The sequence below is a fragment of the Squalius cephalus genome (assembly GCF_949319135.1).
Source record: "Squalius cephalus genome assembly, chromosome: 16".
NCBI lineage: Eukaryota > Metazoa > Chordata > Actinopteri > Cypriniformes > Leuciscidae > Squalius > Squalius cephalus.
In genome coordinates, this window is record NC_137137.1 from 28,005,303 (window position 1) to 28,019,309 (window position 14,007).

General features: G+C 45.0%; 2 protein-coding genes across 2 annotated transcripts in view; both read right to left on the bottom strand.

Moving 5' to 3' along the window:
* Nucleotides 1–14,007, bottom strand: part of LOC307174053 (cytosolic sulfotransferase 3-like) — a 55,600-nt gene that overhangs the window by 36,117 nt on the left and 5,476 nt on the right. The window contains exons 2-3 of the mRNA XM_079897712.1: nt 6,542–6,680; nt 5,010–5,138 (exon numbers count right to left, since the gene is read on the bottom strand). Coding sequence (XP_079753838.1) covers nt 5,010–5,138; nt 6,542–6,680 — 268 coding nt within the window. The remainder of the gene's footprint in view (nt 1–5,009; nt 5,139–6,541; nt 6,681–14,007) is intronic.
* Nucleotides 677–4,644, bottom strand: LOC307174052 (uncharacterized protein). The gene is made up of 2 exons (XM_079897711.1): nt 924–4,644; nt 677–770 (listed from the first exon to the last, which is right to left on the bottom strand). Exons 1-2 carry the CDS (start codon nt 2,314–2,316, stop codon nt 730–732), a joined length of 1,434 nt encoding a protein of 477 aa, XP_079753837.1. The 5' UTR covers nt 2,317–4,644; the 3' UTR covers nt 677–729.

Here is a 14,007-nt window from a genome sequence, read left to right on the forward strand (position 1 = left end):
ACGTAATTCTCTCCAAGCTTCATCAGCCCGTTTGGTAAGAAACCCATCATTCAAGGTAGAGGACTGGAAGAGCCGAAACTCCTCCTCCACTTCATCCACTGTAACACCATTTCCCAAGAAGCAGGGGAACCTGTCTATGAAGTATGTCAGTGAGGAGAATTTAGCTGTTTGCCGTCTGCTTATATCAGCTACGGCAGCATGACGCAGCAATTCGTCCCCATAGGGGAATTTAGAGAGCATGTACTCAACAGCTGCAGTGAAATATTTCCTTACATCCCTGAAGAAAGCTCCAAGAGGTAAGTTAGCTTGACTTTTGATAAATGTCTTTGTGTCATGTCCAATTGACAGCTCATCATCAGGCAGCTGGTGTTCACCGGATTTGTACAGAGTGGGTTGGCATCCTCTCTTTACTTCTTCCATCATTTCCACAACACAGTCAGGTTTGCAGAAGGCCAAAAGCATTTTTTGCAACTGTAGCTCCAATATCTGCAGCAATATGGGCACACATGGCTCTTCTTTCTGCAGGTTCTGATTTGCGGTTTCAAATAGAGGTATAGCTCTCTTTAAAAAAAAGAGCATACAGCTTGGACTGTGGGTCAGTCAAGAAAGCATACAACCTCTGTGGTTTTGTGACCTCTGTTTTTTCAATCTTCTTTTCCTTTTCTGTTTTCTTTTTGGACAGATCCCTCTGTTTTTTGCCCATTTCTTTTTGTTTAAAAACAAATTGGTTTAAGTCAAACCCCTTAGGTCAGGGATGGGCAACTTCAGTCCTGGAGGGCCACTGTCCTACAGAGTTTAGCTCCAACCCTAATCAAACACACCTGAACAAGCTAATCAAGGTCCTCAGGATTACTAGAAAATTACAGGCAGGTGATTTTTTCAGGGTTGGAGCTAAACTCTGTAGGACAGTGGCCCTCCAGGACCGAAGTTGCCCATCCCTGCCTTAGGTGGTTGAGCTGACTGCTGTGGAGTGCTTGGTCCTACCTGCAGCTGTTTGGTTGTAGGTCCTGTCTGCAGCCGTGGAGTGCTTGGTCCTACCAGCAGCTGTTTGGTTGTAGGTCCTGTCTGCAACCGTGGAGTGCTTAGTCCTGCCGGCAGCTGTTTGGTTGTAGGTCCTGTGTGCCGTGGAGTGCTTGGTCCTGCCGGCAGCTGTTTGGTTGTAGGTCCTGTGTGCCGTGGAGTGCTTGGTCCTGCCGGCAGCTGTTTGGTTGTAGGTCCTGTCTGCTGCAGTTTTGGTGTAGTCCCTGCCTGTTGCTGTGTGGAGCTTGGTCCGGTCTTGGACTTTCTCTGGTGGACTTTGGTCTTCAAAAAGCTGGAGGACAAAGTCTTTGAGACAGCAAGCTTACCCGAGGTAGGTGTTAGAGTTGAGGGCTTAGGGGCAGCTGGGCTCTTCAGAGAGGGATGAGCTGAGGATGTGAGAGGTTTAGCTGCCTTCTTCCCTGCTGCCTCTTCAGCAAAAAACAGAGTCAGAGGTTCCCACTGCTGGAGGAGTCGATTGACACATTTGCCAAGAGCCAGCCATCTGGTCGAGGATAATTTCAAAATCTTCCTCACATCAGTGTCGCACAGCATTTGTAGGTCACGCAGCAAAGCTTTCCTCTTGCTACTCTTGTCAAGGTAGTAGTAGATCAAAATGAGTATGTTTTCAATGTCAATACATAGACTTCTTGAAGCCTTTTCCGCAGCTAAATGCATTAGGTGGCATGCACAGCCGACCATGTAAATGTGGGGATTCTGTGACTTAATGAATGCTGCGACACCTTTTCTTAACCCCTGCATGACAGAGGCGTTGTCAGCAGAAAAGCTTACACAATTGCCCCATGGTATTTTCCTTTTGTTTAGTTCCTGGTCAATGAGATTGTATATCCCTTCACCAGTAGACTCTCTACACTCAACAATTTTCAGGAGTACTACAACTATTTTTCCAACACTGCGATCATAGACACGGACAACCAAAGGATAAAGCTTGACATCATCCATGTCTGTGCTACCATCGGTTGCAATGCTGAATGGGGAACGGCACATAAGGTCACTGATGACCTGTTCATCATTTGAGGAAAGTGTGTTCAATATAGCTGCTGTCTTGGTTCGGGCACAGCCGTACTGCTGGGCAATTTGACTATCTGGAAACATCTTCTTAAATAATGGTCCAGCATGGTCAGCTATAGACACTGGCACATTGTGCTCAGCAATAAAGTTTGAGAAAAGTGTTTCTGCCCTGATGGTCCGTAGATCTTGATCTCCAAAAAACTTTGTGGTGATCTTAGGGACTGAGGCAATGGCACTTTCCAGTTTCTTGTGCTTTGTTCCTTCCATATGGCGTCTGCAATCTGAAAATGTAGGTGGAGAGGGGGGAGATTATATTCCTGCATGTTGTTACAAATATTATGAATTACGTTACACACACACACACACACACACACATCAACATGCAAAATTCATTCAAAGGATACATGTAATTTACATTAAAATACATTGTTTGGCTCATCACTAGTACCTTCTAGATTACAATAAAATGTTATTACTGTGAAGAGGAATGAATGGCTGTACATGTATTGAAATTACACAAATGTTGTCTTATATCCTGTCCAATATTTTGTGCCCATATTTTTTAGTCTAACCAATAGGAGGCGGAGTGAGCTAATAAATAGGCCTAAGTAGTAATGTGTTAAAGATGAGAGTCAGACCAGGTTACACTTAGCCTTCTGAATTACACTGCGCAAGCCAAAAGTAATACTGCGCAAACCAAAAATAATGCTACCCACAGGAGGAAGAAGGGTTGGTTCTCCACAGAACATAAAATATTCATTTTATTTTATTTTTCGTGTTTGCATTTATGAGGAAAAACAATGTTAGGGGCGTGACAGTTCTCCGTTACGGACATGAGCGCTCTGAAAGCGGCACTAACTGCTTTAAAACTTTCACAAAGACCTCAAATAGAAAGCACAAAGCCTTTATTTAAAGTGAATTTCGTTTTGTATAAATTTTATCTTAATTTTAATCAATGTTTCATCAAGCAATTGCCTGGATTTAATAAATAAGTAAATATAGAAGACAAGAGATAATCACGACACGGAGGCGCCGGAGTGAACTAGAGCTCGCCTCATAAAGTAACCGAAACTCAGCGCCTACTTGACTCACAGACCTGTCTACGTTTAAACAGAACAATTCAAAACGAAAGAAAACAGACTGCTCTCTGCTTATGTAATCCGTATGAAATGTGCATTTCTCTCTGGCGCGTTCACTACTGCGAAGATCACGAGACAGCATCGTCAACTTCATCTTTGCAGCCGACACGACACTGATACAGGAAACACTTATTTAATAAACAATTAAAATGTCTCCTTTCTATATTTGACATTGTTTATAATCATTACTTTTGCCGGTTCTTTGTGACAGCTTTTAGGTGCGTTATTGGCAGCGCCACTCTTACATGTTAGCCTACATGAACGCGTGAACTGAACTGAGCTCGTCACAGCTGGACTGCCTGTTATGATGTCAAGGTCATTTTTAATGTTCATAAATTCAATTAGGCTAAAAATAGCCTAACTGTTACCTTTATCTTACGTTAATCAGCACCTGGCCTGTCTAAAACCTTTTAGATTTCTAGCCATTCCACCACTTTTCTAACTGCCAACTAATTTCCCCAACTAATGGGAAGGATGGCTGGTTTGATAAGCTAACGTTAGCCTATTGACACTATGAAAGTTTTTTACTCATCATCCTTTTATTTTTAATATAATTATGTTTCTGGGGATAGGGAGTATTTGTGTGTGAGACTATGTTCGTTACCTGTTGCCCCTTGGTGACTGATGTCGACGTCCGTCTTGCAGAGAGTGCAGAACGCATGATGAGGTAGCCTGGACATCTGGAGGCAAGGCCATCTCTCACGATAGCGGTCTAAAAATCTTTGTGTTTTCCGAACCTTTTTTGTGGCAGTTCAGCCATGGCATGAAAGCCTAGGTATCTTATCCAGCCAGTCTGGCTTGCTTGAGGCACTGAATTGAATTGAGCGCGAAGCATGTGGATAGGAGGGGCAGGTGGGCGGTGGGTTAACATGCAGCGCTCTGATTGGCCGAAAGCTTTTCACTCCACTTACACGCTGTGGCTCAGCGGCAGAATCAGCGTCATAGATTGCATAGAAACTGAAATCGGCGAAATGCGAGAAGCAACAAAATGCGTACCTAGAGAGCAGCGAATCGTACAAGCGTACTTATGGGTCAAAATGCATGCCGAGTAGGAAAAATGCATACATGTTGGCAGGTCTGAAACACCTCAATCGACATTCAAGTGTCCTCAAGCGTCGAAACAATGGCAGACTCTGTGTCCAGCTCACTCAGGGCGGGTCTATGCTCAAACTGCAGTAGAACGTCAATCAGCAGTCGTGGGAGGGGCCTGTGCAAAGTGACGTCACATTGCCCTGAATCTGAGAACAGCTTGTTCTGAGACAGTGCTTATGATTTATGGGGATTATAAAAAAAGCACTGGGTGGATTTTTATCATTATAGGGTGGTTGTGTACACACACTGCCAACACACATTTATGTTCAAACACCATGTAAAAGTGAATTTTGCATAATAGGTGCCCTTTAACTGAAAGCAACTTACACTGACACTTTAAGGCATGTTTATAAAAGCTACTTAAATGCCCTAATTGAACTAAGGCCTAATCCTGTCTTAATCTAAGCCCTGTCTGTGAAACCAGGACCAAATGTTTTAAAATGTATAATCATAGTATAAAAAATGTATATAAAAAAATAACAAAATTAAAAAAATAAAATACAAACAAGTTAGAAAACAGAATACATGCAGGACTTTAAAATATTGTGGAATAGCAACACTAAATCTGTTAATAACTTGTGATCTTCGTTCAGTTCATAATTCAAAAGTATATAATGGACTTGTAAGACATTGTAATATTTTTTACGGTGAAAATGTTAAACAAAGTTTAATAGTGAACATGAAACCAAAACAAATTCAGTGGACATCCATTATACTGTGATCTCTGACCTGATGGTATAATTTGAAAACTTGACTCCAGGAATGGCACTCTCATATGGATAGGCTGGGAAGTCTGGCGCTCTGGATCATCCTTACCAAAATACAGAAGGTCTAAAATATAAGAAACCCATGTGGTACCTAGAAGAAGAATGGAGAGTAGAATTCTGCATGATTAAAATCCTCTATTAGAGGGTTATTTTTAAATCAATTTATGTGTCTGAAATCGGTAATGTGTACTACATCTATGGTGACATCTAGAACAATTGCGGGTTTGGAATCAAACTTTGAATTTGAATTATAAGAAATGTTTTAAATAGCAGTTTATACTGCTACAATGTAATATAGGCCTAAACACTTTCAGAACTCAAACAAGACCAAATAGAAGTCCTAAAAGAGCATTTATTGAAAATGACAGATCAGGGACAGATTAACAATGAGCATTGAGGCACATGCCTGGGGCACTACATCTAGGAAGAATCATATGAATGTTTTCAAAGGTTATTTTCTCATGCTTGCATAATGATCACTCAGAATGAGTCCACTAAACTAGTGCTTCTCAAACCACTGCATATTTTGTATGTCTCCCTTCAACTTGCAATTTCTACTAATGAGCTGATGTGTTGAATCAGGTGTGTTAAAAGGGGGTAGACATCCAAAAATGTGGTCCCCAGGACTGGTTTGAGAAGCAGTGCACTAAACCAACAACTACACACTCTCCTGCCCTCCTCCTGATGACTGATTTTTACTAAATCAACCCTCCTTCTCTCCCTCCCTCCCTCCCTCCCTCCCTCCCTCCCTCCTTCTCTCCCTGCCTCCCTCCTTCTCTCCCTCCCTCTCTCCCTCCCTCCCTCCCTCCCTCAGTCAGAGGGCAGGGTGGCCTGCATACCTAGTGACCCTGAAACAAAACTTCTACAATTTTCAGATGTCAGATGAAAACATCTACATGTAGGCACGCTTATTCAGTATTAAGAAACTTGTCAGTCCAGATAAGCCGGGACACACTAAACGACTGCAAGGCAGATTATGAATGTGATTTGATACTTATAACTGATCATGCCCAAACATGCAGAGTCAGAGACAGTTGCGTTCAGTTCAGTTGTGTTTAAAATCTGCTCCAGTCATTGGAAAGTGTGTAAGTGTGTTCAGTTTAGTCTTAGAATGTTTCAGCTAGTTGTTAAATGTGTCCCCGGCATTACCGTGAAGAGAGCAGTATAAATACTAGTATTTCGAAACATGAAATATGCTGATTTGCTGCTCAAGGATTTCTTATCCAAATAGAAAACAGCTTTTTTAAATGATATTTATTATTATTATTATTATTATTATATACAATATTATGATATTTCACAATATTACTGTTTTTACTGTAATTTTGATCCAATAAATGAAGCCAGGGTGAGCATAAGAGAAGTCTTCAAAAACATAAAAAAATATTACTGACCCAAAACTTTTAAACATATGGTATGTATGTATATATATGTGTATAGATCCGTGGTCACATCACATGCTGGCTAAATTTATTAATCATGCAGCACCCTCACCTGCTTTGGGGTAAGTGGCGATCAGAATGTCATCAGGTCTTGCTTGAAAGTTTTTCACCTTTTCCCAGTTGTCAGTGAAGTAGTGGATCATAGAAACACCCTCAAAATCAAACAGTTCAGGCCGACCAGGTAGTTTCATCTAAAGTATTAAAAAGTCTCAAGTTATTGATTTTTTATTAAGTTATTAAGTTATTATTAAGATTTTTAAATACAGCATTTACAAACCTTTTAAGACAGACCTTTTATGATCTCTGATGATAAGAGACTTAACTTCGATAAGAATACCATTCCAATACCAATACCATTCTATACCATTTTCGATACCATGGGGAATAACCACTATATACTATAATTTATTTTTAATATTATCACATTTTTTGTCCATCCATTGAAAGTATAGGGCTTCGCAATCAATAATTTCCTCTGAATTAACAAAAATATTAACAAAAATATATGGGAATATACTGCAAAATATAATGTGATATAGTAAATAATCCATTTCCATATGGGAACCTATAGTGCTTATATTTTTCAATATACTGCAATATATGCATTGATCATGTATGTGTTAGGTTTCTGGTGTGTTCTAGTTACACTACACACAAGGAAGTGCTGATACAAAGTCGGTTGATCTGTTAGTGTTTAATGTTCTATTTTTTTGGAATTTAAAAGGTTTTATGGTATGTGTGAGTTTTTGGGGTTACCATTGTGCTGAAGATTAGAGCCTGTGGTGAGGTTGACTATATTTTAAAAGTAATGGCTGTGTACTCCTCAACAGTGATAGTCTCTTAATACTTTAGTGCATGCAGATGTGCTTGTGTGTTTGTTATCTAGCTTGAAAATACAAAATATTTATAATATAAATAATTAAGAAATAAATTTCATTATACATTTTTCTATATATGTGTGTTTATGTTGCATGAGTAAATATATCTCCAATATATTACACATGCAGTAGCATATCTGATCACACATATATATCTGATCACATATATATATATATGTGTGTGTGTGTGTGTGTGTATTATGAAGTGTATTACTGAATATAAAATTACATACATTATGATATATTAGTAAATATGTTGTCACATATTTTTCAATATATGAAAAGTGGCAATTCCTTATGTATTATTCGATATATATTAATATTATAATATATTAATACAATATATTACTCTGTATATTTTCAAATATACTGTTAAACCACTTAATATATTGATCATTCATATAGGGAAATATATTTTCTTTTCATAAGAACACAGTTTCCAGGAAACATGTCGTTCAACCCGGAAACCGAAGCAAAACGTTGTGCACCGGTTTGAGCTTGAACGTGCTCCTGAACATGACACAAAAACCAAAACAACCCGTGAAATATATAGACATTGCTCAATTGCCATTATAACTATCTCATCTAAATATTTGCTCACTCAATGTATTTGTGTTTTTACAATGGGGTAATTTTGTTGCAGTAGCACAAGATAGCTTGATTTCAAACTTTGAATTGAATTTAAAAAAAGACAAGTCAACAATCAGTAATAAAATAAAAACAAATAAAAAAATCACTAAAAATAGCACAAATAAACAAACTGGAACAAAGACACAAATTACATAAATTGCCTCTAGGAAAATAAAATGTCTTTTAGGTAGGTCTAATAGTAGAAGGGCTATTCGGGTAAGAAATACTACAAAACTGAACAACGTAATTAAATGTAAAATGATCTTGTATCATTTTCATTGTAAAAATTATAAACAGATGAATCAAATAAAGTTACAAAAGTTATTCAGTCAAGAGCAGTGAGTGATTTTCTCTTTGCCTTTTGTTATTTGATTAACAACTTGATTAAGAGCAACAAGCTGCAAAAAATAAATCTATTTGGCCCTTGCAAGCTGTTTGAGAGGCAGCGTGTGTGCACACTTTGGATGTGAGCACGGGAATGAAAATTATGTACAATCCCAAGCCGAAATTCAGACCAACCCTTCTTATGATGTGCATTTTTATTAGGAATGTGTGTGTTATTTGTTGTTATTTGATACATCAGAGATTGATGGCATATAATAATTATTTTTATTTATTTATTTTTATTTTTTTTACAGTTTTTACCAATTTCAAACATTTGTAAGGATTTTTTACACGTCACTGCTGCTCTTGCCAGACGGCACACACGGTTGGGAAACACTGGCCTAAAGTATATTGCACTTTAGTTATTTTCACACTGATATCATGTGATTTTCTTGTTTATTTTCACACTTTCTGAACTATGTATTTCCATTTCCATTCCATTACTGTCACAGGTCCAATGAGCGCTCTTGGCGGGGTGTGGCAAAGGGGTGTGGCTTAGCGTATATAAGCGAGGCTCAGAGGCAGCTTCAATGGTTTCTGTCGCTGAAGCGAGTGAGCTCGTGACGCGAGCACGGCGGGTTACGCAATACTCGTTCCCTCTTCTAGAGAGAACAGAGGTTACGTTTAGTAACCGATACGTTCTCTTACGAGAGGTTCTCTCGTATTGCGTAAGTATACGCTGCGGGAACTCCCTTGTCAACGCCGTGCGCGCCCAGCATCCACTGAATGAGTCCCAGGGAGAGCCCAGGGAACGTGATAGCAGGGAGCCGGGCGGCCAACAGAAGGCTAGCGCAGTACACAAGCACATACTAGGGAGCACGGAGCGGGCACAGCCGGTCCGAACTGACAATTCCCTGCACAGTGCAGCTCAACCAGTAGAGCTAAATCAACCAACGTAGCCCGCGCACTGATAGTGGGCCGGTCTACGCGAGACTTAGACTGATAAAACTTTCGCCTGCAAGGCGGGAACTTCCAGGTTGTAAAACCTAACAAATGTAGAGGGGGAGGCCCAGCCTGCCGCTGCACAAATGTCGTGAATGGAAATCCCGCTGGACCACGCCCACGATGAGGCCATGCCTCTGGTGGAGTGAGCTCGAATGCCCAGTGGGCACTGCAGGTCTTTAGACGCATAAGCAGTTGCGATAGCGTCCACTATCCATCTGGACAGGCTGTGTTTCGAGGCGGCGAGACCCTTGGTGCGCCCTCCAAATGAAACAAAAAGCTGCTCCGAGCGCCTGAAGCGGCGGAGCGTGTGATGTAGTTTCTCAGTGCCCTGACCGGGCAGAGGAAATTACTATCGGCCTCGCTGCCGGGAGTTGGCAGGGCTGAGAGGGAAATGACCTGTGCTCTGAAGGGAGTGCCCAATATTTTGGGGACGTAACCATGCCTCGGTCTGAGAATAACTTTAGAGTCGTTAGGTCCGAACTCGAGGCACGCGGCGTTAATAGATAAAGGTCTCCCACACGTGAAGGTCTCCCACACGATTGACTGAAGACAGAGCTATCAGAAAAACGGTTTTGAGCGTGAGGTATTTCATATCCACAGTTTCCAAGGGTTCAAAGGGATGCGTTTTCAGGGCCTCCAAGACCAGTGAAAAATCCCACATAGGAACCGAGGGGGGTCGCGGGGGGTTCATCCTCCTGGCTCCTCTAAGGAAGCGGGTGACGAACTCGTTCCTTCCTAATGCGCGGCCCAGCTCTGAGTCAGTGAAAGCTGAGATGGCTGCAACATAAACTTTGAGCGTGGAGGGGGACCTGCCCGCGACCAGCAGCTCTTGAAGGAAACACAATACGTGCGATACCCCACATGCCTGTGGATTGAGCCCCTTGGCAGTGCACCATTTGCTAACCACAGACCATTTTGACGTGTAGAGCCGCCTCGTAGAGGGGGCTCTAAATTGTATGATCGTGTTCATAACCCCTCTTGGCAGATCAATGGGTAACCGTTGAGGCTCCATGCATGCAGAGACCAGCGTTCTGGATGGGGATGCCAGATCGAGCCGCGGGCTTGAGAGAGAAGGTCTCTCCTCGCCGGTATCGGCCAGGGGACTGTGTCTGCCAGCTGTATTAGTTCCGGGAACCAAGCTTGGTTCTCCCAGTATGGGGCTATGAGGAGCACTGTGTGGCGCGCTTCCCTGACTCTCCTGATGACCTGAGGCAACAGAGAGACCGGGGGAAAAGCATATAGCGGGGCCGCTGGGCCAGGTCTGGGCCAGCGCGTCCTCGTTCTTCGTAAAGAACTCTGGGCAGTGAGCGTTGTCTTTTGACGCAAAAAGGTCGACTTTCGCTTTGCCGAAACGGCGCCACAATGACTGGACTGTTTGGGGGTGTAGAGACCACTCCCCAGGGGGAACGTTGTCCCTGGACAGTCTGTCGGGACCCTCGTTCAGGTGGCCAGGCACATGCGCGGCTCTCAGCGAGCGCAGAGAGTGCTGAGCCCACACGAGGAGGCGTTCCGCCAGGGTGCAGAGCGTCTTTGATCTGACACCGCCCTGGCGATTCACATAGGCCACTACCGATGTATTGTCCGTGCGGACTAGAACATGGTGACCTAGGAGGAATGGGAGGAAGTGCTTGAGAGCTTTCTCGACCGCGAGCATCTCTAGACAGTTTATGTGTAGGAGATTCTCCTGGTCTGACCAGCGGCCATAGACCGGTCTGCCTTCGAAGAGCACTCCCCAACCTTGGTTGGAAGCGTCTGTCGAGACAACTTTCCGGTGTGAGATCACTCCCATAGTCACTCCTGTGTGATACCATTCGGCTGCCAGCCAGGGCTGCAGGGCTGAAATGCAGCCCTGATTCACTCTGACTCGCGAGCCGCCGGCCGCCCAGGCTCGGTGGGGCACGCGCGCTTTCAGCCAGCGTTGAAGCGGGCGCATGCGCAATAAGCCCAGCTGGAGCACTGCTGCAGCTGAAGCCATATGCCCCAGGATGCGCTGGAATGTCCTCAGCGGAACCTGGCTGCCTACTTGGAAGGATGCGGCGAGGTGACGGAAGGTGCGGCGGCGCGCTGCTCCGACAATCTGGCCGTCATAGCCACCGAGTCCAGTTCTATTCCAAGAAAGGAAATTGACTGACGGGGCGATAACGAGCTCTTGGTCCAGTTGACCGAGAGACCCAGACCTTCCAGATGGCTGAGAAGCGCTGTTCTGTGAGACACAAGCTCTGTCTCTGACCGCGCTAGAATAAGCCAATCGTCCAGATAGTTCAGTATCCGCATTCCCTGTCTTCTCAGGGGAGCGAGAGCCGTGTCCATGCACTTCGTAAATGTACGGGGTGCTAAAGACAGGCCGAACGGCAGGACTGTGTATTGATATACTCGACCGTCGAAGGCGAATCTCAAGAATGGCCTGTGACGGGGAGTTATCTGGATCTGAAAGTACGCGTCCTTCAGATCGAGAGAGATAAACCAGTCTCCTGGGCGAATCTGCGCGAGGATTTGTCTGGTTGTGATCATTTTGAACGGCCGTCTCATGAGGGCTTTGTTCAAATGTCTCAGATCTAAAATAGGTCTTAACGCTCCGTCCTTCTTGGGTACGAGGAAGTAACGGCTGTAAAAGCCCGACTCGCTCAGAGAAGGATGAACCTGTTCTATAGCCCCTTTGCACAGCAGCTTCGCTATTTCTGCTTGAAGCAGGTGCACTGCCTCTAAACTCACTTTCGTCTCCGCCTGCACTAGAAAGCGCGGGGGGCGATGAGCGAATTGAAGCGAATAGCCGTGTTTTATAGTATTCAGCACCCATTCTGACGCGCCCTGAATAGCTTCCCATGCTGTTGCACGCATAGCTAGGGGTCGAATGGTCTCTGGGTTCAGATCGCCGCGCTGCGCGGGATGGGGAACCTGTATCAGAGAGGATGGGGCGGCGCACGCGCCGCCGGTGCTCGAACACGGGGGCTGGTAAACAGTGCTGACTGGCTGTACAGCATATGATGGCTCGATCCCTATGGATGGAGCGCGTTTTGCTGCTGAACACCCCTGGCGCGAGAGCGGCGTGGGGGTTATCGTCTCTGAAAGTGAGTGCGCGTGCTCGTGAGCGGGCGCAGAGTTTATACTTATAACACGGCCAGTGTTTGGGAGCTTTAGAAGGTCTGTAACCCGAGGTAACTGAGTGGCAGAGCGAGCAGCGGGTAGGTGTGAGCACAGAGTTGTGGGCACATTTACTACACTTAGTACTCGAGCGGCGTGTGTCCGCTTTATGAGAGTGCGCCCTGAGCGCGTTACCATGGGGACCGTGTTTGTGTGTAGTGGTGAGCACATGGGAGTGGGCACATTTTCTACACTTATGACACCTTCGTCCAGAGCCGGAATGTTCGTGAGCTTTAGAGGATCTGCAACCCGGGGTAACTGTGTGACAGAGCGGGCAGTGGGTAGGTGTGGGCACATTCTCTACGCTTAGCACTCGAACGGCGCGTGCCCGCTTTATGAGAGTGCGCTCTGTGAGCGTTACCGGGGAGACCGTGTTTGTGTGTAGCAGTGAGCACGTGGGAGTGGGCACATTTTCTACACTTATAACACCATCGGCGTTATAGGAAACTGATAGAGCGAAATGCTTTGATGGCTCATATGTTTAGACGCTCATAAATACTCAAGCACAATCCTGTGAGCGGGAGGGTGCGAGATGCGGGTTCGCTTTCTGTATGTAAGAAAGCTGGCCGCGAGCTCGGAGAAGCCAGCAGAAAAAATATTTATCTGCCGCCAGAGCCGGATTGGAACGCGGGTCTCTGGCGCGGAAGCCTAATGTTCTGCCACTGAGCCACAGAGGCACACATAAGCTTTTAGTTAGTGCGAGCATATGGCCGAGCGTCGTGTTTCGTTTCGGCGTTTGTTTGCAGGCGCGCGTATATTAAAACAGGCTCGTTTACTGCAGTATTAGTATTTCCAGCCGCCTGAACTTAGAAGGGACTGAGAAATATGCGAGAATTGGAGGTAGTCCGGCCTAGGCAGGACGAAAATACTCTCTCTTCCTCTTTTCGCCGGTGCTCGTAACGTCCGCTCTGATATCCCTTGAGAACGGCGCAGTTGCGCGGCTCGAACAAAGGGAGAGAGAGCGGGAAGATGTCATCATGTGCTGTGACATCGTTTGTTTGCAGGCGTGCGTGTATAAAAACAGGCTCGTTTACTGCAATATAGATATTTCTAGTCGCCTGAGCTTAGGAGGGGACTGAGAAATGTGTGAGAAACGGAGGTGGCCGGTGAGTGACGCGCGCGACCGAGACGCGGGGTAGCTTTCTTATAACGTAAAGGAATCCAGCCCTTGACCATCTACTTCTGACATCCCTTGTGAGCGGCGCGTTTGCGCGGCTCGAACAGAGGGGGAGAGTGCAGGAAGGGGCGTGCATCATCCGGGGGGGGTAGCTTTCTTGTAACGTAAAGGAAGCTATAGCCCGAGACCGTCCGTTTCTGACATCCCTTGTGAGCGGCGCCGTTTGCGCGGCTTGACAGAGGGGAGTAAGCAGCCGTCTATGATAGCAGCGCTGTCTGCTTCATCCCCTGAGGCGACGGCAGTGCGGGCGAAGCCGGCCACTGCGCGTCGGGAGGTGGGGGGGAGAAGGAGATAGCGAGGCTCGTGGGAGGGGCTCCGGCGAGCGCTCAGCTGCTGCATCCGCGGACAGAGAGACAGCGGAAG

Bases quoted from the DNA above. Each gene is read 5' to 3' on its own strand.
- LOC307174052 (XM_079897711.1), bottom strand. From the start codon at position 2,316: ATGGAAGGAACAAAGCACAAGAAACTGGAAAGTGCCATTGCCTCAGTC. The intron at 771-923 runs GTCCTGGAGGGC...GTGGCCCTCCAG, and splicing joins GGCAGGGATGGGCAACTTCG to GACTGAAGTTGCCCATCCCT.